The sequence below is a fragment of the Cibotium barometz genome, chromosome 46 (genome assembly GCF_041138505.1).
Source record: "Cibotium barometz isolate CiBa-2024 chromosome 46, ASM4113850v1, whole genome shotgun sequence".
NCBI classification, from domain to species: domain Eukaryota; kingdom Viridiplantae; phylum Streptophyta; class Polypodiopsida; order Cyatheales; family Cibotiaceae; genus Cibotium; species Cibotium barometz.
In genome coordinates, this window is record NC_141091.1 from 34327727 (window position 1) to 34354830 (window position 27104).

A 27104-nucleotide genomic window follows, 5' to 3' on the forward strand; every position below is an offset into this window, starting at 1 on the left:
AACTAATACGAGATCACGACGCTTCAAGAAAACATACGGGGGAGAGATGATCAGGGGAAAACTTGACGCTGCAAATCGAGTTCACCCTGATGCATGAGGGCTTAATCTTATTGACGTAAGCATAGATTAGGGCAAGTTATCGGGAGAATTAGAGAAAATCAGGGCAAATTAGGGCAAAGGATTGTGATCATCTGGGATAAACAGGGATAGTTACGGGGGTGAGGAAATCTGGGCTAGATTATCAACATACATGAGTGTTATCGAAATAGATGATGGCATTCAGGGCATGCCCATCACGATTAGGGCAAGAACTCATGAGGATTAACAAAATACATGATGGCATTCAGGGCATGCCCATGAAGATTAGGGCAACAACTTATGAGGATAAACACAATATGTGATGACATGTTGACAAGGATGAAAATCCAAGAAACTCAAGAGAACATATAGGGCATAAGGCTTTTGAGTTGATTCAAATTCCTACTGATACGCCCTGCCATGGCGCCTGACTTGCAATCCATCCCTATGGACTTACTGTTTGATGGGGCCAAAGCTTCAAAGGAGGAAAATGACTATGCAGTTAACCTGCGTGAAAACCCCCTTCTCTTCAAAGCCCAGCATGCCTTAAAGGACCAGCTCCTGGAGAGAAAGCGGGAGCTGGAAGAGCGCTTGCGCGAGAAGCAGTTTGTCCTCAAGAATGCCACAAAGAAGCGAGAGGATGCTGGTGTGAAAATGTATGGCCTCCAGAAAACGCTGGCAACCCTGCAGATGAGCTTGAAATCTGCCAATGAACATCTCATCACCACTAGTATGGGCCACATTAAGGTGCTGCCTTCTCTGAACTCTTAGCTTGGGCATAAGCCATGTAAGTATGAAATATGTATTTATGAGTGTTTTTATCCATGCACCTGACTTTGACATCTTACAAGAATGCTTCCATGTACAAAGCAGATGCTTCTCCATCTCAGTAATTTTCCGATTAGGCCCATGATTCTGACATCTTACAAGAATGCTTCCATGTACAAAGCACAGGCTTCTCCATCTCAGTAATTTTCTGGTGTGCTGTAGGCAGATGAAGAGCTCTCTCAATATCAGAAACAACATAAGGCTAAAAGCTCTGAGTTGAACACTCTACATGAAAGAATGGAGAAGTCGAAGCAAGAGTTGAATAGCCTTGGAGAAGCTTTAAAGCAGATAGAGAGTCACAATTTGAAGCTGAAGAATGATATAGCTGTAAGCAGGTGTGTAACGTATGCAATTGAAGAAGACATAATGAAGGCAGAGAAAGATAAGAAGGATCAAGACTTTTTCATTGCTCATCTCCAACATGAAACCAAGCAGCATTTGGAGACAAAAGAATTGATTCAAGCAAAGCTTACAGGCATGTATTGTTGTGTTGTTTGAGTTGTTTCAGTCACAACATTGCTGGGATGCATTTCAAGTTCTTGTGGGCTTAAACTACAGAATTCTCTTCTTGAGAGCTGATCGAGTGTCACGGCTACATGTAATGCAGCTCAAAAGAGAGAGACACAAGTTGCCCGGGATGCTCTCAGTGAAGCTGAAATTGAGATGGAAAGCATACATTCAGAGAAGAAACAGATCATGGCACAATGGAGATCATCTTTAGTCGTTCTTGCGCGCTGTGATGAGGCATTGCAGGTGGGTGCATCTTCAGAAAATAAACATTATATAAAGACTTGCACTTCTCTATGGTGCATGACCTTATGATTTTTCAAATCATTCGGCTCATATTATCTTGGATTTATAATTCATGTTCAAAGAACAACCTATTGGCTCTACAGGATTGGCATGAAAGGATATGCCGCGAGAGTACAAGGCCAAGACGAAACACTACTATACATAGAACTTGTCCTATAGGCCTTGCCTTTATGCATATCTTACCCTTACCTTGTATGTCTGAATAGAGTGAGGATTTTCACCTGCAAATAGCAACATAGTTTGTGGAGCATAGAAGCAACCACAAGCCAGCTATGAGTTAGATTTGGGAGGTTGCCATGTGTATATGGATTTTGTATGTGATATCACCTGGACTCCACAAATTTAAGTCCCCTACAAGAGTGACTTTGTCATTTACGTTAGAAGCCCCATATTTGGCATAGATACTGATGAATTTCTTTCCATCGATGTATTTAAATGGACCTGTAAGATCATGTTTCTAGGAGCCTTTCTTGTTCCTTGGTTGACTCCTGCCTGTTGTATGTTCAGTTACACTGAATAAGATCTGCTTGTAGGCAAAGAGGAAGGCAGTGAGAAACCCTTAATAGCCCTGCATGTTGCAACTGCTGGTGCTTCACACAGCTCAAAGACACTCTAAATGACATAAAATCTGTATGCAGAGCAACTTTCCCCCAGGCAGAACTGGGAGATATAGGGGAGGACTAATGCCTGAGATGAAACATACCTTTTGCACCAACAGGCCCTTGTTTGAGTTTGATGATTGATCAGTCACGCTTCCTTTAGTCCCCCTTGAGATCTCTTCCAAAGATCCCAAGTCCAACAAGAGAGTTTTCTTTGTCAAATTTCCGGGGTTGACATTCTCTTTCTGCCCACTTAGCCACTAATTCCGAAGCCCTTGAGAGAAGTCAAAAACTCTGAATTAATACTCATGAATTGAAGACTTATTCCTCTCTATCGACGAGCACCTCTTCCTCCATTAATATCTAGTTTGGAGACAAGAATCTTTTTGCAGAAACCTGTAAATACAGATGTGGAGCTCCTCGTGTCGTTGTCATGACCTTCCCCTTCCCTATTTTTGGTTAGGGTTATTTCACCAAACACCAGCTCTCTGAAAGCCAAGTACAGTACTTTCACTAAACACTATTGTTCCTCCTCTGAAGAAACCGTATGCCAATACTAATCCTTCACTCCAGCAAGATTTTAAATAGATTCTTCTTTGCTCTCACCTCCTCTGAAGAAACCGTTTGCCAATACTAATCCTTCACTCCAGCAAGATTTTAAATAGATTCTTCTTTGCTCTCAAGCCGCAACTGAAGAAGCAACATCCCCAAACAACATCATTAAGGTCTTGTGCATATGTCTTAATGCCAAGGGCTTTCAACCCCACAACAGCTCAAGTGATGGCACTGGCTAGTCCTCCTTAGGTTGCTATGGTACTGTGCTACCAAGCAAACACATTAAGCTCAAGCTTTGGGAGTCCTTGCAGCTGAGTTCTTGTGTGTCTCATTCAGTGTTAAACTCTTTGGAGCCTTTGTGTTGTCACATGCACGCGCTCCCCAGTGTGACGTGTACATGCTTCTACCCATTGGCCAGCTCAAAGGTTGAGTGCATGGCCAGATTCATGTGTTTGTAGGGCTATTGTGCCAGATCATTGTAATATTATCCAGGCACCCAATGAGCAGCCAAGTTCTTCCATCAAAACATGACACCCATGTTATATTGGTATCAGAGTGTCAAGTTTGACAAAAGAAAGGCTGCAATTTTTTTTCTCTCATAAGGGCATGGAGATTCATCATCAAGAACCCCACCGTTATCAATGTTTTCACTCAAGTTTGCGTTTTTTTCATCAAGGCTGAATTTTGTAAATTCTGTACCGGATAGCTCTTTTGTGTGCAAGGGGCGCTCAGCCAAAGGGCAAGAAAGAGGGCCAAACACACCAAGTAGAGGGTAGACAAAGCAAGCAAGCAAGGCGGCCTGTTGATGCTTCAAATGCAACTAGATAGGGGTGGAAGAAAGTGCATCAGGGGGGTGCAATGGTGGACACTCAAAGGCCAGATCTGGGAGACATAAGGGCATCCAGATTGCGCAAGGATGACACCATCGCCTAGTCCTTGACCACAAAGGTGTGTATGTTTTTCTTCACGTACATCTGCGGGCAGGTACACATGTGTAGAATATGGAGTTTTGGTAGATGTTAACACCGATGGAGAGCTTTGAAGACATGAAGGAAAGGCATCAGCAAGAGGAGGAGGTTCGCAAGGAGGGAGAAGAGATCGAACAATCCAACAGGAGATCGAACACTCCAACAGGAGATCTATCAGTTGGAGGAGAGTATAGCCTTGATCAAAGAGATACAAGAGGCCAAGGAATAGGACCGTCGGCGATGCGTGGAAGCACGTCAAGCACAGCTTCAGGAATTTGCCGGGCCTCTCATCGACAAACTGATGGGGCAGAACGGAGAAAGTTCATGGCAGCATCGGCAAAGGCCAAGGTGGAATCACCAGGGATTGTGAAGCAGCCCAAGAAAGGGAGTCTGGAGAGCTTCCAAGACAGGAGGAGCTCTTGAGAAACGCGATCATAGAAGTGAGTTTCAGACTTTTCTCTCCAAGCCCATTGAGGAGGAGCATCATTTGCACCCGTGCTCCAAGTTAAGCAGGAGCAAATGTCACGTGCATGCTCTCTCGAGTGTGACATGGACATGCTTGTCACAAGCGGGCACATGAATATAGAAAACCAGTGGCCTAAATCAGAGCATACATTCAACATCCATCACAACATGAGCATGAACCAATCATAGACATCATAATCACATACATCCTGAAACCACATAAAATAACCTTGCACATGACATAGCACTAGGGGATGAAATTGGGCTAGCTCCCCCTGAGGTATCTACAGAGTATTCTGAAACTCTCCCATTCGGGGTTGAGCACAATCTTGCCTTACACTAAAGCAATTAACACAATTAAATAAGTTGAAAATGGCACCACAAAATGAAGCTTAACAAAACTGAAAATTGAAATCACTTGGACACTGCACTAGGACCGGAAAGGGGCAACCCCCCTTGTAATAGATTGTATTATCAAGGTTCTTGTTACAAGCTTCACGGGCATTCACATGCCAATCTGTCCATAGGTATTCATGCAAATGAAAACAACATTGCAAACATGGTTGTTGATGTGGTTGATTGCTTCCATAGCTTCCATTTGATTTCACAGTCTCACTCTTCAATCCCTCATAGCTAATCAAATTCAACTATGCTCCACTGGCACCATACACAAACATTGTGTGTGCCAAGACTGAGACATAGGACCATAATGACTAGTATTCGGATCTTGAGTAAGTGAAAGAAAGCTTAAATGAGCTCTTACCGCAATTCTACTTCTTGCCTTTGAGTACAACCATCGTATGGTTGATGTCCACACTTCCATGGATCCATTTCCACTCTCGGCTAAAATTAGGGTTTTCAGTAGGTATTCGGACTCCAAAATTAGGGCTTTTGGGTGCAAAAGATGCCATTTATCTTTTCGACCACTTTGAAGGGTCTATAATACCTGGTAGAGAGCTTAGGGCGTGCTCCCTCCTTACCAGGTCTCTTACTAAGCCTAGCTTTCTCAAATTTCAGCTATACCAAATCATTTTCTTTGATATCCAATTGCCTTCTATGCTTGTCGGCAACCTTCTTATGCTTTGCTTGAGAATGTTCAATGGCTGTCTGAACCTGTGCAAAGGCAACATCAAGGTCCCTTACGTACTCATTGGCAGCAAAAATCTCATCCTTAGTGCGTAGTATGGGTGGCAATACCACTTTGCCATACATGATCTCAAAAGGAGCCTTTCCTATAGAAGCATGTACCGTATTATTGTATGCAAATTCCACAAACGGTAGATAGTTTTCCCAAGAAGATTTTTTATCTTCCACATAGCATTTAAGCAAATCCAATACATTTGAATTTGCGGCTTCACTTTGTCCATATGTTGGAGGATGATAAGTCGATAAAAAATTCAGCTTGGTACCCATGTTATCAAATAGAGCTCTCCAAAAGAGGCTCATTGTTTTGGGATCTCTATCCCCCACAATTAACTTAGGCACTTAAACACCTATGACATAAAGAGTTTAACCATATGCTCAGCTTTTATGGTCTTCCTGACAAGTATGAAATGTGCTTGCTTGCTAAACCCGTCCTTAATGGTCCAAATTGCATCATTACCATATTGTGTACGAGAAAGATTCATAATGAAATCCATTGTGATGCTTTCCCATGGATAGTTAGGAATAGGCAAAGGCTGAAGTAAACCAGGGGCCTTTTGCCTATCAAACTTTACCTTTTGACAAGTGATACATACACGAACAAAAGTTTCTCTCTCTTTCCTCATGCCTGGCCAAAGAAATATTTTTCAATTATTTGTGTAGTGGGAAATATTCCCCGATGTCCTGCATACGGAGATGCATGACATTCATCCAAAACTTTTGGCCTTAAGTCTTTTACCACGCATAGGCAATTATCCTTCATAAGATAGCCATCTTTAACCATATAAGATGGAATCCATGACCAGCCATCAAATCAGTCCATATATCTCCAAAATCATGATCCAAATGATACATTTCACGCATACTAGACAAGTCCTAATGAGAGGCAATCGAAATTGCAGCCACATGGCTTTCTTGATAATGCATTGGCCACCACATTCTTCTTTCTAGGAGTATGTAAAATCTGAAAATGAAACATTGAGAGGAAATTGGCTATCCTCATTTGCTTTTCGGAGAGTTTAGTTTGCGTAAGAAAGTATCGCGAACTTTGATGGTCGGTTACCACAAATCCCAATAATTAGTGTTTCCACACTGTAAGTGCATGAACAATGGCCAATAATTTCTTCTCATAAATGTCAAGCATAAGCTCAGCATCATGCAATCTCCTACTTTTGTATGCAACTGCATGTCTCTCAACACCAACACAATTGCCACATGCGTCACATTCAACAATGAATGGCTTATGCAAATCGGGTATAATTAATATAATGGCATTCTTGAGAGAATTGAAAGCATTAATTTCAGCTTTCGTCCATTTGAACATAGCACGTTTCTTGGTCAATTCATGCAATGGTGAAACAATCATTGTAAAATGGAAGATAAATCTCTTGTAGTATGAGCATAAACCAAGAAAACTACGTACTTCATGTATGGATTTAAGTTCTGGCCAATCTTTGATGGCTTAGATCTTTGCAGGATCCATTCTTACACCATCTTTGGAGACTATATGTCCCAAATAGTGAATCTCTAAAAGGAAGAATTCACTCTTTTTGCCATTTATCATAAGTTTGTGTTGCTTCAATTCATCAAAGACCACTCTCAAGTGCTTTTTTTTTGTTCTTCCTCATTCTTGGAAAACACAAGAATATCATCAAAGAAAACACCTGTAAATGCTCTATGATTTCTGAAAATTCGGTCCATCACGCGATTAAATGTAGCTGGAGCATTGGTGAGACCAAAATGCATAACCAAATACTCATATAGAGACCAAAAGAAGTGCAAAAAGTAGTTTTATGTACATCCTCTGGCATCACTCGCGCTTGATGATAGCCGCTTTTTAGATCAATGCAACTAAAACATGATGATCCATCCAATTTGTCCAATATATTATCTATCCTTGGAATTGGAAACCGATTTTTAATGGTTATCTTGTTTAATGCCATGTAATCCACACACATACGAAATGAACCATCCTTCTCTTGCACAAGGATAACGGGTGAGCGAAATGGTGATGAGCTTGGCCACACTAAGCCCTTCTCTAATAGCTCCCCAACCTATTTCATGATCTTCTCTTGCTGGCAAGCACTCACACGATATGCTGGTCTATTTGGCAGTGAACTTCTCGGCACTAATTCAATTCGGTGGTCTTCCGGTCGAATGGGAGACATACCATCCAAAAGACAGTCAGCAAAACAATCCTTAAACTCACTTAAAAAATTCAGCCTATCATGTGTAAGGGTATCCATATGTACATTAGCATGTTCCACTTTATCATGTACAAAAACCAAGTACGAACAAACACTCTTTTTCATTGTTTTATTGATTTGTACATGAGATACAACGGTATAGTGTCACCTGACACACCGGCATCTATACAAGCCTCTCTACCTTTGTACATAAAAGAGATCTTGTTGGTTTTGTAGTTTTTGGTGGGCTCAAGGCGTGCATGCCATGGTTTTCCAAGTAACACATCACATCCACTAAGAAGTGCAATGAGAAAGTTCTCGTGGTCGACATAGCCTTGGATCATGGATGTGTATTCTCAACTTTCCAATGAGAGGAGTGGCCTTCACATCCTTCTCAATAAAGTCTGAACATGCATTTATTTCGGGTCCCATTTCACCTACTTCAAATCCCAAGGCGGCAACCATATGATGAGTGGAGATGAAGTTGTAAGTAGATCAATCATCAAACATGAGTAAGGCAGGCTGGTCTTTGAGTTGCTACCATGCTTTGCATACCATTCTATCCATGCTTGCATGGCCCGTATTACCCTGCACATCCTGTATCATGTTTATACGTGGTTTGGGCTCTTCTTCTTTCTTGCTCTTGTTTGGTCATTGAGGAGAAATGTGGTCTTTACTACCACATTTGGGCCAAAAATATCTTTGCCATATGCTTTGGCTTTATGGTCTTCTGCACTAGAATGAAATGTGCTTGCTTACTGAATCTATCCACAATAGTCCAAATAGCATCATTGCCCTGCTGCGTTTTCAGAAGATCCATGATAAAATCCATGGCGATACTTTCCCATGGCTGATTAGGAATCGGCAACGGTTGAAGCAACCCTGGAGTCTTATGCTTGTCAATTTTGACCTTTTGGCAAACCAAACATCGTCATACATAATCATCAATGTCTTTACACATCTGAGGCCAAAAGAAATACTTCTCCAAGGCCTACATTGTGGCAACAATGCCTCTATGTCTTGCATAAGGCGGTATATGGCATTCCTCCAACACTTTTTGCCTTAAGTTTTTATACACACAAAGGCTGTTGTGCATCATTAAATACCCATCACGTATGGAATAATTCGGGGCTGAATTGGCTGAAGGTTAACTTGCGCTGTTGCCCCCGCCTGTCCCTCTTCTACCCCTGCCTGGCCTCTGTTGCCTCAACCTGCTCCTCTGCTACTCCCGCCTACCCATTTTCTGCCCTCGCCTGCCCATTTGCTGCCCTCACCTGCCCATCTGCAACCCCCCGCCTGCCGCTCTACTGCCTTCGCTTGCCTTTCTTCAGCCCCCGCCTGCCCTTCTGCTACCCCCGCTAGCCCCTCTGCTGCCCCCCCCGCCTGCCTTCACCTGCCTCTCTTCAGCCCCCGCCAGCCCCTTTTGCTGCCCCCGCCTCCCCATTTGCTGCCCCCGCCTGCCCCGTTGCTGCCCGCCCCCTGCCCATCTACAGTCCCCGCCTGCCCCTCTGCTGCCCCATTGCCCTTGCTTCCCCAGCTGCTCCCGCCCTTCAGCTCCCGCCTCTGCCCCCCTTCCTCTGCTCTCGCCTTTTTTTCAGCAGCAATTTTATTTGGATTCAAGTCGGCCGCCCACTTTTCTTGATTGGTCTTATGGCTTCTTCTGCCGCAACCAATCTCTCGTCACCCCCATTGGCCGGGAGAATCATCAATTTTTCACAAGACGAGCTCACCTCTTTTCAGCACGACATTGACCTTGAGGTCCAGACCACCCTTGTTGCGAGAGTTTATGGTTCCCACCCCTCTCGTTCGCAGGCCCGTGAATGGCTTCTAGCAGCTCTCCCTTCGGAGCTGTTGAAAGGGAGAGCTGTTGATTGTGCACTTTCAGGATACTCGTTTGCTTGGTCAAGGCTTCTTCCAGGTGGACTTTCATTCTTCAGAAGCTACTTCTCAGGCTTTGGCTGGCAGCCCCTTTCCTCTTGGTCCTAGGAAGATTTTCTTCTTTGATCCAGTGATGGAGGATCAGCGCCTTACCCCGGTCTCACTACAGTTCCCTGCTCTTCCTCGGTCCTATTGGAAGCTTTTAGCTTCCATAGGGGCATCCTTTGTCCAGGTTCTAGAGGTACCAATCCTCCCGAGCTCTCCCGCCTCAGCTTCCACGGCCGTTACCGCCACTCTTGATGGTGTACTCCTTGTGCTTATTCCTGATCCGTCGATTACTAATGATCATGTTATGCTTCAGAGACCTGACGGATCTCATTTCCGCCAAAGGATGGAGATTGCAGGCAGACCTGACCAGTGTCGGATTTGTCATCGACAGGGTCACATTGCTAGAGATTGTCCCAGATCAAGGGGCCATGCTAGGAGGCGGCATGGTCCTACCCATTAGAGGCCTTTTGCAGATGCCGAGACTCCAACTGCTTCTTTGCCACAGCAAACCACACAGCGTTGGGTTGTGGTTAGGGATGGCAGGCACCCTCGAACCCCCGTACCTGCCCCTTCACCCACACCCCTTGTGGAGCACCCTAACCCCTATGCAGCTCTTGCCTCATAGGATGTTGATCCTTCTTTGGAGGATGAGGCCTTGTAGGCACATGATCTGGATCCCTCACAAGAGGATGCTGCATTACAGTCACAGGATGATTGTACCCTTGAGAATGATGTTGCGCATTCGCATTGTCATGGTACCTCTCCAGTTCTGAGGACTAGCCCTGGCTTTTCCCCGGAGTGGGAGAGAGAGGTAAGGTTTACATCGTCAGATTTTCCCTCCCTTACCTATGCGAGACGTACTTCTGCCTCTAAAGGGGGTCCTTCGTCGACCACGAGATCTGGTCATTCCTTCTCTGGGTCCTTATGAGGATTGTTTCTTGGAAAATTTAGGGTCTTCAGGGTTTTTTTCCGCGTCAACGGAAACAAATTGTAAAAACCTGAAACCGGCCTCTGGTATAAACCAAAGTGCGGTGGACTAGCAGTCACCCTTCCACTTGTAGTCTAGATATGTAAACAAAAAATGATTGGAGCTAGAGTGCCCCAAATCTGAAAATAAAACGACACCTGTTGGCCCCAAAGCTTGGCGCCCCTTGCGGTATTTCTTTATTCAATTTCAAAAATATGTAAGGCTGAGTACAACAAAATCAACCAAGAGAATACACCTGTATGTCCAATCTGACAGCCCAACATACCTCTTAGCACAGAGGATTCACACACACAGATCTGTGTCTCAAGGCAACACTCTGTGCCTCCCTCTGATCAGCCAAGACTATTCAGCAGGGCAGCCTTGAGCATACATCTGGCATATCTCATGCACATGATTCAACATCTCAGCACAAACATACATTCACTGTTCAATCTCTGTCTCCACCCTTTTCAATCTGCCATACCCCTCCTCTGACAAGGGGCCAGATAGCTCAAATCTACAACAAACATAAGCCAATGGAAAGAGAGATAGATGAACAAATTCAGAGCTTACCAAAATCAGCTCGTGGATCTACACCGGAGGAAGTGATTGTACCAGTCTGTACTTGCACACTTGTTTCAACAACTTTGCTTCACACGTGTGGCTGTACCTGTCTGTACCTTCCTCTCTGCATCCACTTCAGTACTGTACCTTACTGTACAGACCTTCAAATTTGCACTGTACTAGTCCGTACAGCCTCTGCACACCTATCTGAATCTGTCCATACAGAATTGTACGGACAGTTTTGCTGTCGCCTGAGTGTATTGGTGCACTTGCTCCTGCTGTACCCGACTGTACCTATGTTAGAAGTCATCTCCTGACTAGATTTATACACCAGGGCCTTTGTTGTGGGTGTGCCCGCGCTTATGAGGTGTTTTCCCATTTTTCCCCACTCTCCGTATTTTTCCCCTTTTTTTTCCCATTTTTTTGAGGCTTGGGAGGGCTGCCAGGTGATGCCAGGAGCACCCTATTGCTGGCCGACTGGATCTACATCAGTCGTGGGCTTCAGGGCTGCTGGCCGACTGGATTTGATCAGTCATGGGCACCTGTTTTGCTGGCCGACTGCATTTATGCAGTCGTGGACCTTTTTATCAGTCGTGGGCTTTTCCTTATGCTGGCCGACTGCCCTCTAGGGGGGTATATATAGGTCCTCAGCCCCCATACCTCATTTGTATCATTCCTCGGGATCTTCTTGTGTATATAGAGCAGAGTTACACGCCTACATCTCTCTCTCTCTTGTGCTGTTTTTCTGCCTGCGTTTTTGCTCTTGTGTTCCCAGTTTTGGTCATCATCTCCGCTGCGTATTCTGACATGGTATCAGAGCCTTAGGCTCTAGATAGGTCTTGGGATTTGTGTGAGCAAGAGGGGGCTGTTTTGTGGCTGATTGGTGGATTGTGTTGGGCTGATCGGGAAGAGGAGAAGCAAGAGGAAGGCGGGCTGATTTGCTGGACAGCCACTTGCAGGTATCAGTTCTTCTTTGTTCCCACCCACCCACCCTTTTCAGAGTACATCCCCGCTATGGCAGATCTGTTTGAGATGGCCGAGAGACATGTGAAGATCCCGACACTCCCCACGTTCTCGGTGGACCGTCAGTTGGACGGGAGCAACTACGGCATATGGAAGGTGATGATGGAATCCGTTTTGGAGTCTTACGACCTCGCCGATTTCGTCGTTGTTGGTGTTCCACGGCCGGAAGTAGAGGAAGGGGAGTTACCGTCAACCCGAAAGGACCGGGAGGCCCAGACACAGATGTGGGATCGTGTCAACGCCAGGGTCCGTTCGTTTATTTTCCTCAACTGCACACCACAGGTAATTAATCATGTTAAGCACATGACGCTGGCCAGAGGTATATGGCAGCATTTGGCCTCACTTTACAACAGGGTATCGCCCATGAAGAGGATTTCCTTGGAAGTACAGATGCGGGTTATGAGCCCTACAAAGTCGTCGACGATGCGGGAGCATATTAACAAGCTGCAGGCTCTTCAGCAGGAAGTTCTTTAGGCTGGGAAGGAGATATCGTCAGAGGACATGGCCATCACGTTGCTGTCACACTTGCCCTCTTCGTACTCAGCATTTTACTCGTCGTTGATTACCAGTGGGGCAGGCTCAGCACCATCACGTGGGAGGAGCTTGTGCCCATGGTCCTGGACCAGGAGGAACGATTCACGAACCCTCCTCAGGGTCCTCAGGGTGGAGGTTCGGAGGCCTTTACTGGCCAACGGTCGAAAGGCCGTAACACGGGCAAGGGGAAGGCTTCGTCGGAGAAGTCTTATGAGAAGATGTCCGTTAGTGGCCGCGAGAAACTGAAGGCAGAGAGGACCTGTAATGATTGTGGCGAGAAAGGCCACTACTGGAGGCAGTGTCCCAAGCGGAAGACCGAGAAGGGTGAAGACTCCTCAGCAGCAATCATGAAGACTCCGGCTTTTGTGCACCTGGAGGTGATGGACACCGATGCTTCATTTTCTTCAGGCAGGGAGGAGATTGGAGGACTCTCCGCAACGGATACTCGGGAGTGGATTCTCGATAGTGGTGCTTCCAGGCACATGACTCCTTCCCGTTCCGGTTTACAGGATCTCTGCAAGCTTTCTGGTCATATTCTTACTGGTGATACATCCACTATCCCAGTTCACAGTGAGGGCAGGATGGAGATAGTTCCCAATGGCAGAGGGGGGAAGCATTCCTCCCAGGTGTTGTATGTTCCGGCACTTGGTTTTCATCTGTTGTCAGTGCATCAGGTTTGCAAGACTGGCGTACGGGTGGAGTTTGATGAGCATTTTGTTGCTCTCCGGGACAAAGCAACAGGCCAAGTGGTTTGGGAAGGTGGAGTGGAGAATGGAGTTTACAGGCTTTCAGCACTCTCTCTCCCAGGTCCTCAGGATTGTGATGAGTGGCAGTGTGGTAATGGCTACTCAGGTGTGGATACGCTGCAGGTACGGGCTTTCCGAGACCAAGTGGTGGATAGCTTACCAGTAGATGGCAGCAGTTGGCAGGAACTCTCCAGTACTGAGGTTGGTAGTTCTTGTGTTCGTGAGTCAGAGGAAGCTGAACAGGTCACTTATGCTCTGATGTCTCGTCGTGTTCGGGACATAGAACTTCCAGTAGTAGAGGATGTTCTTTCCATGGGGACCTTTCGGAAAGCCAGGCAAGTGACAGGTGATTACTTGCAGAAGGAGGTGGTTTCTCCAGGCTTTGTGGTTCTGGATTCAGAGGGGGTGGTTGACAGGTTTCATCAGGCTTCCAGGACTTGTTTGTGCACCGTAACAGGTGTTGATCCTTGTGAGCAGTGTGATGTCTCTGTGACTCAGAAGCTGTATGGTTCATTGATCTGGTTGATGGACACCGGATTGGACGGGAGCTTCCTGATGAGGCAGTTGAGCTCTTGGTTGCAGATGTCTCTTTGGGAGGCAGGATCGCGTTTCCTGTGGTTTCTGCGGCATGCGAAGGATCATGGACTCTTGTACACAGGAGGGGGGTTGTTGGATGGAGTCCGACTCCACGGTTGGAGTGACTGGGTTTGGGGAGGAGATCCGGACACGAGGAGATCTACTTATGGCCCAGGAGCAGTTTTACGGAGCAGGAGGAGGTTACATTGCAGGTTTGGGCTTCCATTGGAGGAACCCATGGTCATCCAGAGGCACTTTGTTCGTGAACAAATCGTTGCTGATGACATCTTGATGGAGTTCTGTTCTCGACGGAGGACAGTACGGTGGACCTCTTCACGAAGTCGCTCTCTCAGGATTTGCTCAGGCGGCACCCCAGCTCCCAGTGGTTGGTTACACAGTCAGGAGCTGAGAGGGGGTGTTAGAAGTCATCTCCTGTCTAGATTTATACACCAGGGCCTTTGTTGTGGGTGTGCCCGCCCTTATGAGGTGTTTTCCCATTTTTCCCCACTCTCCGTATTTTTCCCCTATTTTTTCCCATTTTTTTGAGGCTTGGGAGGGCTGCCAGGAGCACCCTATTGCTGGCCGACTGGATCTACATCAGTCGTGGGCTTCAGGGCTGCTGGCCGACTGGATTTGATTAGTCGTGGGCACCTGTTTTGCTGGCCGACTGCATTTATGCAGTCGTGGACCTTTTTATCAGTCGTGGGCTTTTCCTTATGCTGGCCGACTGCCCTCTAGGGGGGTATATATAGGTCCTCAGCCCCCATACCTCATTTGTATCATTCCTCGGGATCTTCTTGTGTATATAGAGCAGAGTTACACGCCTACATCTCTCTCTCTCTTGTGCTGTTTTTCTGCCTGCGTTTTTGCTCTTGTGTTCCCAGTTTTGGTCATCATCTCCGCTGCGTATTCTGACAACCTAATGGTACAGTTCTGTACCTGCAGTACAGCCACCTGTCAGCAGTCGTACAGATATCTGTACCTGCTGTCCGTACAGTTGTACATGCAGTACAACCTCAGCAGCACCCACAGCGCCGCCTGTATCTGCTCAAACCCCTGTCTACGCCACCTGTACGAGCAAAGCATGCAGCAGAGAAGACAGCCGCCTGTCCTGCAGCAGTCATAGACTTGCACACGTGGACTGTACGGGCAGGTCTGCACAGTAAACAACAGCAAAATCCCCAAAACAGCAGTCGACTAGCAGTCCCACGATGCTTCTCCTCTCCACGCTTAGGCTTGCACGATTCCCCAAAAGCTAGAGAGAGAGTGAAGAGAGAGAGGCATGCACTCAAAAAGTGGAGTTGCCCCCTCTCCAAACTTGTCCTAGGGCCCCAACTTTAATAATTATTAAAGTTCCCTAGGGGCCACTAAGGCCTAGGGGCAACCACACATATAACATTAAAATATTAATGTTCTAGTTCCCCCCTTCACACCTAGGGATGTCCACACATCATTATCTCTGTCCGGGCACCCCACATGTGAATCATTTGATATTTTGACTTAGCAACCACCATGCCCACACTTGTACTGTTCCATTTTCACAGGGCCATGAAATACCCCCCTCTTGAAAAATGGCAAGCGTCCTCGATTGCATTCTGGTGATACAGCAAAATATCCAAAGTGAAATATACAAAATGGCAAGATCAGCGTCCCAATCTCTCTAAGCCATGTACATGTATCAACATTCACTGCAAACCAATGGCGTAGTAGTAGTCTAAGTTGTATACCACTGTGAACCATACACAACCACAATATCTCATGTGACTAGTACACATATATCATAGAAGTCCCATAAACAGATGTACTGTCAGCCATCAGTACCTTCGGGTGAGATAAAAACTGCACCAAGCGACCTCTAGATGTCATCTGAGCCTGTCTGTATCAAGGGAGTGGAGGTGCTACCCCCCTCTTGAGCATCAGGTAATGCTCCAGACCCATGCTCTGCTGAACCTGAATGAGCCACAACAAGAGTCGGCTCTAACTCAAAGGCATCGAGATAAAGCTGCAAAACCTGAGGTGAATCTGTTAAGTCACCTTCCTCCATCCTCTTCACATCCATCGGTGAATAGTTCTTGAACTTCACAAGATAGCGACGGGAAACTTTACCTCGTACCTTTCTTTCCTTATGTGCCAGTATCTGCTCTGGAATAAGAACCTCATCAAGTTCCTCAACTTCTAGCTGAGCCTCATCTGATACATCCTCAAGCACATCCCCACGGAAAGATCTAAGGAGACTCACGTGAAAAGCATTGTGAATCTTCCAATGATCTGGTAGCTTCAAACGATAGGCTACCTCACCAATCTTTTCCAATACCTGAAAAGGCCCATAATAACGCATGCTCAACTTAGGGAATAAGCGCTCTTACCCTTCATCTTCTTGAGTCGAGCCTTTTTAAAGCGCAAAAGAATCCAATCACCCAATGCAAACTCTAAAGCACGTCTGTGTGACGGTCTGCGGCTTTCTTTTGCTTCTGCTGAGTTTTCTGGAGTGCCAACTTAACTCTCCGATAAGCCTCATCCATACTCTCCACATACTGATCAGCCTCAAAGATCTTATCCTTTGTGTGCAAAATGGGTGGTACCTTCTTCCCTCCTTCCATAATCTCAAAAGGCGCCTTGCCTGTCGAGGTATGAACAGTGCGGATACAATAGGAACAGATTCCCCTTTGAGTTTTACATCCAAAACATGTTCTTTCCCTCTATGAGTCAGAGTAATTTTCCTATTGTATGTGCCCATCACCACATGTACTCTGTGGCACCATGGCATACCCAACAAAACATCACAGCCATCAAGTGGCATGATGAAGAACTCTTCGCTGTCCACATAACCGTGCAAATGAAGCCGAAGCTTCCCAATGATAGGAGTAACGGGTTCTACATACCCTGGACAAGCCATGCTAGACTCATATAACGGCCCCATCTCCTCTGCACGAATCCCCAATCGGCCAGCCAAATCTGGTGAAATGAAGTTGGCTCTAGCACCTGTGTCAAAGAATATCAAGGCATTCTGATCTCTCACTTTGCCCCATGCCCTGCACAACTCTGTCTCCTCACCACCTGGCTGTTCCCCCACAAGATCAGGAACTAACCCCGCAAAAGGTGTTGGTTTCTTTGACTTGGGCTCTCCTTTATTGTCAGGGTCCTTTTGGGACTTTCTTTTGGGACAATTAAATGACATATGCCCCTCTTCAGTATAGTAAAAACATTTCCGAGCATCTCTCAAAGCCTGTCTTTCCTCAGAAGTCCTCTTGGGCATTGGCAACTTCTTATACCTCGTCTCTGAAGACCCTTTAGCATCACGAGAAGCATGCCCAGATTTTTCAGCTTTCTTACTGAAGTTCTTACTGCCTTTAAACCCAGATGATCCTCCAGTGAGTAACGCATTAGCTGTCATAGCATTCTCGATCATCTGTGACATGTTCGTTACTCGAGTCTTGATACAATAATCTCGCACCTCTTTGGGCAGCCCACAACAATATTTCTCTACCTGCTCAGACAAAGGCACTGCACGATAAGAAGTCACTGGGAGTAAAGCTTCCCAAAACTTCTTGTTATAATCTTCCAAATTTTCACACTTTGAACCATCCAACTTGTGCCATGCAGTCATAACATCCACCTCAAATGTAGATGTGAGCCATACGGAAGAGAAAACCTGTTTAAATTGTACCCAAGTAGTGGGTGCTATGCCCTGCAAAAGAAGAGTAGACCACCACTGCAAAGCATTGCCCTTGAGAAAAGTGGCAGCTTTCCTCACCTTAGAGGACTCTGTGTAATTCCCACCAGAAAAAGCAGCATCAAACTGCTGTAAAAAGGTAAGTGCTTTCAATTTATCTTTGGCTCCACTGAATGTATCAAACTTCACTGCAGCTCCCCCTTCCTTATAATCCTTCGCCTTTCCCATAGGCGTTAGATTATCGTATGGAAGTGACTTCGTAAGATTGCTGCCCCCAACAGTCATGCCCATCATTGGGTCAACATTTCCCATTCCCACACCTGGCATGCCATACATTCCAGCCATGTTTCCAAACATACCATTATGCATACCTGGCTGCATGCCACCATACATATTTGCTTGCATTCCAGGTTGCATGCTCCCAAACATATTTCCTTGCATACCGGACTGCATACTACCATACATATTCCCGTGCATACCAGGCTGAAAATTAGCTCCAAAAGGCCCTGGCATACCCATGCCTCCCGAAGGATAACCCCCAGTCATAGATTGGAACACCGAGCCACCACCAAAATAACCTGGATGCATAGTCTGCTGAGGAATAGATGGCTGTCCAAAGAAGGAACTCTGAGAGTTAGCACCATAAGCATGCTGCATGTTCGGAAACTGTCCAAAAGATGGATCCTGTGGGATGGCACCACTATGACCCTGAGGAAGGTTCTTAGAACGCACCTTCTTCTTCTTCTTTTCGGGCTCTGTACAGGATCTCATAAATTCAGCAAACTTCTCACTTTGTGTGAGCTGCATAAACACATCCATAACACTAGCCAAACGATCTTTAAACCGAGCATCATCATCCTCTTTACCAAGTACATCTTTTGGCTGTGTTACATCCTCATATTGCTCATCATCTGCAGCCTGTTCTCCTGCAAGATTATCCTCAGATGCATTTCTCTCAGGAGAGGTCTCTTGCTCTTCCTCTTCATGATAAAAGTACTCATCTGCTGTATCAGACATGTTGCTGAATTTTTCAGCAATGACTTTCCTCGAGGCAACTACGAGCTCACCCCCTTAAGAAAGTTGATGATTGGTCCTGGCGACGGAACCTTGAAACCGGCCTCTGGTATAAACCAAAGTGCGGTGGACTAGTAGTCACCCTTCCACTTGTAGTCTAGATATGTAAACAAAAAATGATTGGAGCTAGAGTGCCCCAAATCTGAAAATAAAACGACACCCAAAGCTTGGCGCCCCTTGTGGTATTTCTTTATTCAATTTCAAAAATATGTAAGGCTGAGTATAACAAAATCAGCCAAGAGAATACACCTGTATGTCCAGGTGTGTACATACACGTCCACAAGGTGCCCAGGTGTCCCTGGCCCCATGGACAACACAGGCAGAAATCTCAGGCATTGTCCAGGCAAACAAGACAAGTCATCCAAAGATAAAATCAAAGTCATGCACACACATGAGTGCAATTATATTGGAAGAAACACCCATGTGCTCAGTTGTATCCAATAAAATGTCCAGGGCTTATGATCCTTCAAGAACCTTCCCAGAACATAAATACAAAAGATCTCCAAGATAGCTAGTCCCAGAGAATTTCATCATGTCAGGCTCCATGGGCCATACATGTACACCATGTCAGGCCCCACATGCCACACATGTACTATCATGTCAGGCTACACCAGCCATACATGTACTGTCATGTCAGGCTCCATATGCCACACAGACACACCATGTCATGCTACACCAGCCATACATGTATGTCATGTCACGCTCCACATGCAACACATGAACAGTAGAAAAATAGAAGCTGTAAGGAATTTTGTGACAGTTGGGAGCTCCTCAAGCTCATTCATCAAGGCATCAATATCCTGCTGATCCTCAGCCCTGGCAGATACCGGTGGATCGTTACTCGACAAAGCCCCAACATGATCCCTGTCTCTACTTTCTTCTTGCATGCGGCAAATACGGGTGATAAAGTCCTCCACAGAATGATCAAACTGGCTGGCCATAATGTATACTTCAGCTTTTCAGAAAGAAAAGAATTTTCCATGCCCCGGAATCACTCTCTACCAGTTCCCCAAGTATGATACCGAATAGACTGCAAGGGTGCAACAGTGCCCCTACACAGACAGGAGGGCCACGAAGTCTTTCCGCACGCTCACTGCCGCTTAAACCAAAGGTAACCTCTTTCGAGGCGCGACAATAAGATGAGGGTTACCTCAGAATCCCAACCTTCTCTCACGGATAATGACTCCTTACAGCCATATCCAGCATCATATTAGGCACTACTGTGTAAAAAGCCACGCTCTGATACCAATGTAAACGAAAGGGCAAGTGAACACAGAAAATCTAATCAATCATGAAATCTGAAAATACATATAAGCATGCCAGATAAAACAAGTTGACAAATCTGCACAGTACACCACACTAGGGGCCAGAAGATGGGCTGGAACCCCCCCCCCCCTCTTTATGGTTAGATTACCGAAAAGGAGTCTGCTTCGAATACAACTTTGTGGGTGCCCAGGGTTCACCACTGGCTGCACCTGTTTCTTCCAATACAATATGAAAACAAGAAAAACATCACATAAACTGAATTTGCGGACAATTCTCAGCACAAGTGAGCATTCCTGGCATCAAGCACATGCAGGACAACTATGGACAGCCTCTAGCACTCCCACATCAGCCCGGCATAACTCAACATCATCATCTTCTTCCTATCTGGCTCATAGGGCAAGTCGACCAGCCCTTAAAGGCTGTTTTCAGCAGTCAACCAGCCCTCAGTAGCCTCAGAAGAAAGCGACCAGCAGTTGTACACAAGCCTACAAACCCCCGGTCGGAAGGAAAACTGTCTAGAAGTCCACGACCAGCTCTTCCTCTCTGTTTTTAACCTCTGTCCAGCCTTTGTTCAAGCTGTAAAGCAGCCGGCCAGCGGTGGAGAACATGGAGAAGGAGTCGGCCAGCACCTCCCATGCATCCAGTGAACTTCAGTCATAATGGATGGCTGTAGAAGCTTGCCAACAGGCTGAAAACCAGCCGCCCAGCCCTCATGCACCCTGAAAAGCATGCGCCCCCCTCCAATCTAGAGTTTTTTCTCAATAATAGAGGCTTCCCTACTGAAAATAGCCCACATGTGCTTTTCTGGTCCAGAAAAGGGATCGCCTACATGAAGGAGGTCCAAATAATGTCCAATGCCCAATTTTTGGCTGCCACGTGTATTAAATAAGTCCTACTCAATGTGTACTCACTTATAAGTTGTCCGGTCACTTATAAGTGAGTATGAACCTACACCAATAATTATAAACATTTGAACTGCTGTAAATTGAGTTTTTGGGAATACTTACCACCTGCAAAACACATGTAGACCACCTGTCAGTCCCAAACAGGTGTGTACATACTCGTCTCCACAGGGTGCCTAGGTGTCCCTGGCCCCATGGACAACACAAGCAGAAATCTCAGGCATTGTCCAGGCAAACAAGACAAGTCATCCAAAGATAAAATCAAAGTCATGCACACACATGAGTGCAATTATATTGGAAGAAACACCCATGTGCTCAGTTGTATCCAATAAAATGTCCAGGGCTTATGATCCTTTAAGAACCTTCCCAGAACATAAATACAAAAGATCTCCAAGATAGCTAGTCCCAGAGAATTTCATCATGTCAGGCTCCATGGGCCATACATGTACACCATGTCAGGCCCCACATGCCACACATGTACTATCATGTCAGGCTACACCAGCCATACATGTACTGTCATGTCAGGCTCCATATGCCACACAGACACACCATGTCATGCTACACCAGCCATACATGTATGTCATGTCACGCTCCACATGCAACACACGAACAGTAGAAAAATAGAAGCTATAAGGAATTTTGTGACAGTTGGGCCAGCCCTAATGCACCCCCCCCCCCTCCCCCCCCGGGGCGCCCCCAATGTATCTTTATTACCAACAAAGTATTCTCTTGTACAAGATGCGGGTGCCCGGGAGTTCCACTCCTCAGCCAGCATCAGATTTATCCAAATCTGTGAAAAACAAAGCAATACAAGCTCTTAGTCACCAACTGCTCAATAGAGAAAGCAAACCCTCGATCACCAACCAGGGCAAAGCAGTCACCAACTGCTCAATAAAGAAAGCAAACCCTCGGTGACCAACCAGGGCCAAAGCAGTCACCAACTGCCTTCCCATCCCTCGGTCACCAACCTGGGCCCAGCAGTCACCAAGTGTTCCTTAGTTTCACGGCTGTTCACACGATTGTGCAATTTCAGCAGCTCCAAACAGGCCCAATACAGCACTTAGACCAATCGTTTTGCATCCAATGAAGTTGGGTTGAAGCCAGGCACAAACTGTATCTATTCCAACTTGCACCTCAAGGAAACCCTTGGAATATTGCTGAAATTTTCTGTAATTCAGCACAGCCAGTCACCAGAGAAACAGTAGAGGAAGTGACCAGCCCTAGGGAGCATGTATGCAATTTGACTGGCTCTCTATAGCTTGTAAGAAACCCGACCAGCACTAGAGAAGAGAGAGAACACTGTCGGCTAGCCCTGCAGCAAGTATTTCAGCAGTCGACCAGCCACATAGCCCATGTTCCTGTCAGAATATGCAGGAGATATGAAAACAAGATCTGAAAACACAAGAGCAAGTGTACTGCAGAAAAACACACCAGTAGAGAGGGAGAGAGAGAGGCGTGTAACTCTGCTATATACACAAGAAATCCTGAAATACTGAATACAAACTGTGTGGGGGCAAGGGGCCATTTTATATGGCCCCTATGAACCAGTCGGCCAGTAGAAAGCCAGCCAATAGCCCTCTGACTTGCCATCTTGTACACCAAAACTTTCACGACCATGGGCACCAGCCATACTGGATCCAAATGTTGTACTCACTAGAGCCATTGCCCTTGCATGAGCCCAGCTAACTCATCAGGATCACCAACCCTTCCATGAGTTCACACTCATTGAACAGAGTCACCAACTTTTTCATGAGTTTATGCAGTCACTAGGGTCACCAGCCCTTGCATGAATGCATAAATTCAGTAGTCAGAGTCACCAACTCTTACATGAGTGAATCCATCATGCTCCAGGAAATCCTTCCGCATGGCATAGGTCTCTAGAGGATTGTGACATGCTTCTATCCATTGGCCAACTCAGAGGTCAAGTACGTGGCCGGATTTGTGTGTTTGTAAGGGCTATCGTGTCAAATCATTGTAATATTGTCTAGGCACCCAATGAGCAGCCAAGTGTGGACAGTTATTGGTTATTGTGTGAACACACTTAGTTGGACATTCTTATTAGGGTTGATAGAGTTGGTAATCAATTCGTCAACATTAGACACTATAAATAGGAGTCAAGGTTGTAGTCATATTCATTTAGTGATTATCATTGAGTCACATTGAGTCATTGAGAGCTTAGGAGCAGTGCTACAATTGAGTATCTCTATTCAGCATTGTATATACTTCATGCTAGTAATACATGGTAGATTAGGTCCTCTCTCTCTACTGTGTGTTGATCATGAAGAAGAAGCAGTTTGTTGTGCATGGGTTTAAGTCTCTGATTAGGCACTAATCGCAATCGATCAATCATAAACACGTTTCCGGAAGCAATCCATGTTACACATGTTTTGGCGAGATAGTCACTTTTCATCCTTTTTTATAATTTGCCCTTGAATGTTCACATCTACTGAGATAGCCAGTTCGATTGATTGAGCTACTGCATATAAGAAGTTTTAATTCAAGGAAGGATGTTTGAAGTTTTTCTTTGAAGGAAATACCTTGAAAACAAGTGGAAGAGAGCAGACACTTAAGACTCACAGAAATAATGCTTTCTTCATTGGACACAGGTTTTAATCTACATAAAACCTACTTTTCTGTATTTTGAGTGTCTGCCGTCGTCTAGAATTCACACTTCTTTTATGTCTTTAACACAAACATACAGGCATTACGTGATGCTATCCACAAACAAAAAGAGCAAGAGACAGCCATCCAGGGTGAGAAACACTCTTTAAGGAAGGCTATCAAGAAAGAACATGGAAGAGTGGAGCAGCAAGTTGCAACACTGAGCGCCATAGATAGCCGTATCAAAGTCACACAAAGAAAGATGCAACAAATCGTGGCCAAGAGATTGAAGTTTCTAGAGCAATACACCAGGATATTGGTTTCTGTGCAAGACATTGAAGCAAAGGAGGACAAAGTTACAAAGGAAACGGCTGTTGTTAAGGCAGAACTACAGGTGATTATTGTGGCAAAGCTTTTCTACACCAGCCATTACAAGAATTAAATATCAATCATCTAAGTCTTATGCTGTTTTAAAGCAATAGTTTAGCCCTGAGACCCTTCTCTCTATGAGTGCAGGTAGTTGAGAGGCAAATACTAAAAGAGAGTGAAGACCTGGTGACTCTGGAGGATGATATGATTAAAAGCTTGGGAGATCAAGTCACCTTAGAAAGGTCGCATCAGAAGATAGTCCATGAGATTATGGGTATCAGGCAGAAAGTGAAGAAGGAAGACATGATGGTAACAGAGCTTGAGTTCGAGCTTGCGCAGTTTCGCAATGATATTTTGAAGGTGGCAAACTATAATCAGAATGTGCGCGATGCGTTGGGAGCCCTTGAGTCGGAGATTAAGCAGAAGCTTTTGATTGTTTCCAAGATGGACTTAGAGATCAAGCGGAGGCGCTCTGACGTGGATGTGAAAACAAAGGAGATAGATCGGCTAAATAAGCAGTACGACAAACTGACTGCTAACTTTGTTGACAAAAACCTCACGCCTTGGGACCACATGATTGCCAATATCACATATGAAATCTCTGCCAAAGCGAAAACCTCTACTCAACTGCAGAAGCAGTGGTTGGGTATGCAGAGTGACTTGGTTAACTTGACAACTGAGAATAATTGTCTTTCTGAAAAGACGCAGAAGCTAGAAAGTGAAAAGGTTGCATTGCAGCAGCGAAATCAAAGGCTTCAAACAGAGCTTGGGTTGCTCAGCAAGAATATCAAGGATCTTGATGATTCTATGAGACTCAACCATGGCATGATTGTAAGGTATATTTGAAGCTTGAGATACCTCTCACTATTCTAAGCATTGCTTGGTTGCCAGGAGATCGAGTCAAGGGTGTAGAAAGGAAGTATACACCTGCATACATACATACTTGCATTTGTGCACACACCCACATATGTAGGTATGTATGTACACACATACAGATATAGTCAAAAAAAGAAAAAATTATTTTCTTGAGCATTGCCACCTTTTGCACAGCACATTTTTACGTGAAAGGTCTATGAAAATCATTGTTGACTTCTTTGATAATATAGCACTCATTGCTGGGTTGTGTATTATACTGATGTATGATTTATTTCGTGTGTTCAGGTTCAATGATTTGATTGCAAAAAACACTACCCTTCAAGAATTCCTTGAAAATGAGAACTTCAATACCCATGCAAACAATGTGTTTGCTTTGAAAGACCTGGAAAATAATCTTGTAAAACTGGAAGTTTGTCTGAGAGATTCTGCTAAAGAAAAAGATGAAGTTAGTGGAGAAGTGGCGGAGCTCCAGCACCACATCAAGCTTTGGACCAGTAAGATTGCATTTGAGAAGCAAACGCAGGTATTCTAATCGACTTTAATTTTACTGCCTTGTGACATGTGCCTTGCCATTGAGGTGCATGCCTAGAGAACATAAATTGTTTACATGTTTGTTGTGCACATAGGATACGGTTATGAAAGCAATTATGGGTCCTATGGCAATGACCGCAGCTCTTAAAAAGGAACTGGACCGCTTGAAGTTGAAACTAGAAAATTTGAGGTGTATCAGAGACAGGATGCTTTCGAGTGTTGAAACGAGGGTTTGCAATCGAAGGGCAATCTTTGTGAAAGTACAGGTTGGCTTCTAAACTTCATGTAGCATGTCCAGATACGTGTTTTGGCATGTGTGTTTTATACCATCATTGTGTGTGCAAAGCTGTTCATAGAATCCGTCTCTAGTGTCAGCACCTTTGCACAGGTTGGCATTTGTGTGTGAGTGGGCACACGTGAGGGGGGTGCATGTGCTTGTGTGCATTCATGCGTGCTTGTTCCTGGGCGTGTGTGCTTTTATGCATTGGCATGACTATGCATAGCACCATATTTAGTGTCAGGCTCTTCATGCTGCAGGCTGTAAGTCAAAGAAAAGCTTCAGATGGACTGGACGCTGAAGAAACACTGCACATCAAGCTTGTCGCCGATCTGCGGCGACAAATCCGGGAGGCTGGCAGACATACAAATGCTCTAACGGGGAAAGTTGAAGGTTTACAACAAAAGAGAGAGAGCTTGAGAGCACAGGTTGAGGGATTAAGCCAGAGCATAGCAAAGATGACCAACCAGCAGGAGCAACTTAGGTTAGACACCAAAATTCCTTCTTAGTGCGTATCTCTGATACACAATTAGCACTACAAAGATATCTTCACACTCATGTGACCAGCAGCCAGTTGGACAGCAAGATTGCTCATCGGTTTAATGGGCAACCACGATCATCCCTGCTCACGAGCACTTCTCTTTGTGTAATGCTAATCAAGTCAATGCATCTCGTGCATGATATTGATTGATTGTGTAACATTCCTTGTGTGCAGGCTGAGGTTGAAAGAGGCCTCATCTAAGAAGACCAGCCATCTCTTGGCAACAGCTTTGCAGCAACGAATGGTTAAACGACATTGTGAATTCAAAGCTAACAAATGGAAGGTTAAGATAAAACAGACATTGGAAGAAGACCACAGTGAATCTTTAAGGAAATGTGTATCATTGTATGAACTTGTGCAAGTCTTCCTCAGGGATGCTCCTGAGCTGCAACCTAAACTAGACACAATCATTGTTCAGCTAGATTTGGTGATCAAACTGTAATACTTATGGCTTCTCTGCTATTTTTTGAGAGTATGAGGGCTCTCACAGCCCTTTGATAGTTCAAGACATGTTCATTGTTGCTGTCCACATGGGCTTATCTCAGCCATCCGCATGGCCTCATCACAGCCATGTTTTTTGTGGTAACCTTATGGTACCTAGCAAAATTAAGTGTACACCATAGTTCAAGTCAAATGAACTCCAATAAAGGCAAATACTTATCCCATTTCATTTGCTTTTTGCCAACATATACCCAAAGCACATTCTCAAGAATTTAGTTAATCCTTTCAATTTGGCCATCCGTTTCAAGGTGATGATCAGTTCAAAGTTGCTAAATACATGTTACCAAGATCAGTTCCAAGTTACTAAATACACGTTACACGATTACAACTACTGAATCTAAAATCAGTTCCAAGTTACTAAATCTAAGATCAGTTCCAAGTTACTAAATACATGTTACCAAAAATGTCATGTAAATTGTTACAATGGATTCTAGCATAAAAATATTTTTTATAAACAAATCTACAGTGCCTCAAATTTCTCCAATGTGGGAATGAAATGAGTCATTTTGGTTAGTCTATCCA

General features: G+C 45.1%; 1 protein-coding gene across 3 annotated transcripts; it reads left to right on the top strand.

Moving 5' to 3' along the window:
• LOC147612156 (uncharacterized) lies at positions 1 to 26746 on the top strand. Of its 3 annotated transcripts, none has more exons than XM_086784022.1 (9): positions 1 to 825; positions 1069 to 1381; positions 1514 to 1659; positions 23588 to 23881; positions 24004 to 24692; positions 25018 to 25255; positions 25359 to 25529; positions 25801 to 26024; positions 26256 to 26746. In XM_086784022.1, the coding sequence occupies exons 1-9, from the start codon at positions 499 to 501 to the stop codon at positions 26521 to 26523; spliced, it is 2670 nt and encodes an 889-aa protein (XP_086640148.1). In that variant the 5' UTR covers positions 1 to 498; the 3' UTR covers positions 26524 to 26746. The 3 variants fall into 3 exon arrangements, with proteins under 3 accessions (XP_086640148.1, XP_086640149.1, XP_086640152.1); XM_086784023.1 differs by having other exon boundaries at positions 19 to 825; positions 1073 to 1381; XM_086784026.1 differs by lacking the exon at positions 1 to 825 and adding an exon at positions 842 to 865 and having other exon boundaries at positions 1073 to 1381.
• The last annotated feature ends 358 nt before the right edge of the window (positions 26747 to 27104 follow it).

Bases quoted from the DNA above. Each gene is read 5' to 3' on its own strand.
- LOC147612156 (XM_086784022.1), top strand. From the start codon at position 499: ATGGCGCCTGACTTGCAATCCATCCCTATGGACTTACTGTTTGATGGG. The intron at 24,693-25,017 runs GTATATTTGAAG...TCGTGTGTTCAG, and splicing joins AACCATGGCATGATTGTAAG to GTTCAATGATTTGATTGCAA. The intron at 25,256-25,358 runs GTATTCTAATCG...TTGTGCACATAG, and splicing joins CATTTGAGAAGCAAACGCAG to GATACGGTTATGAAAGCAAT.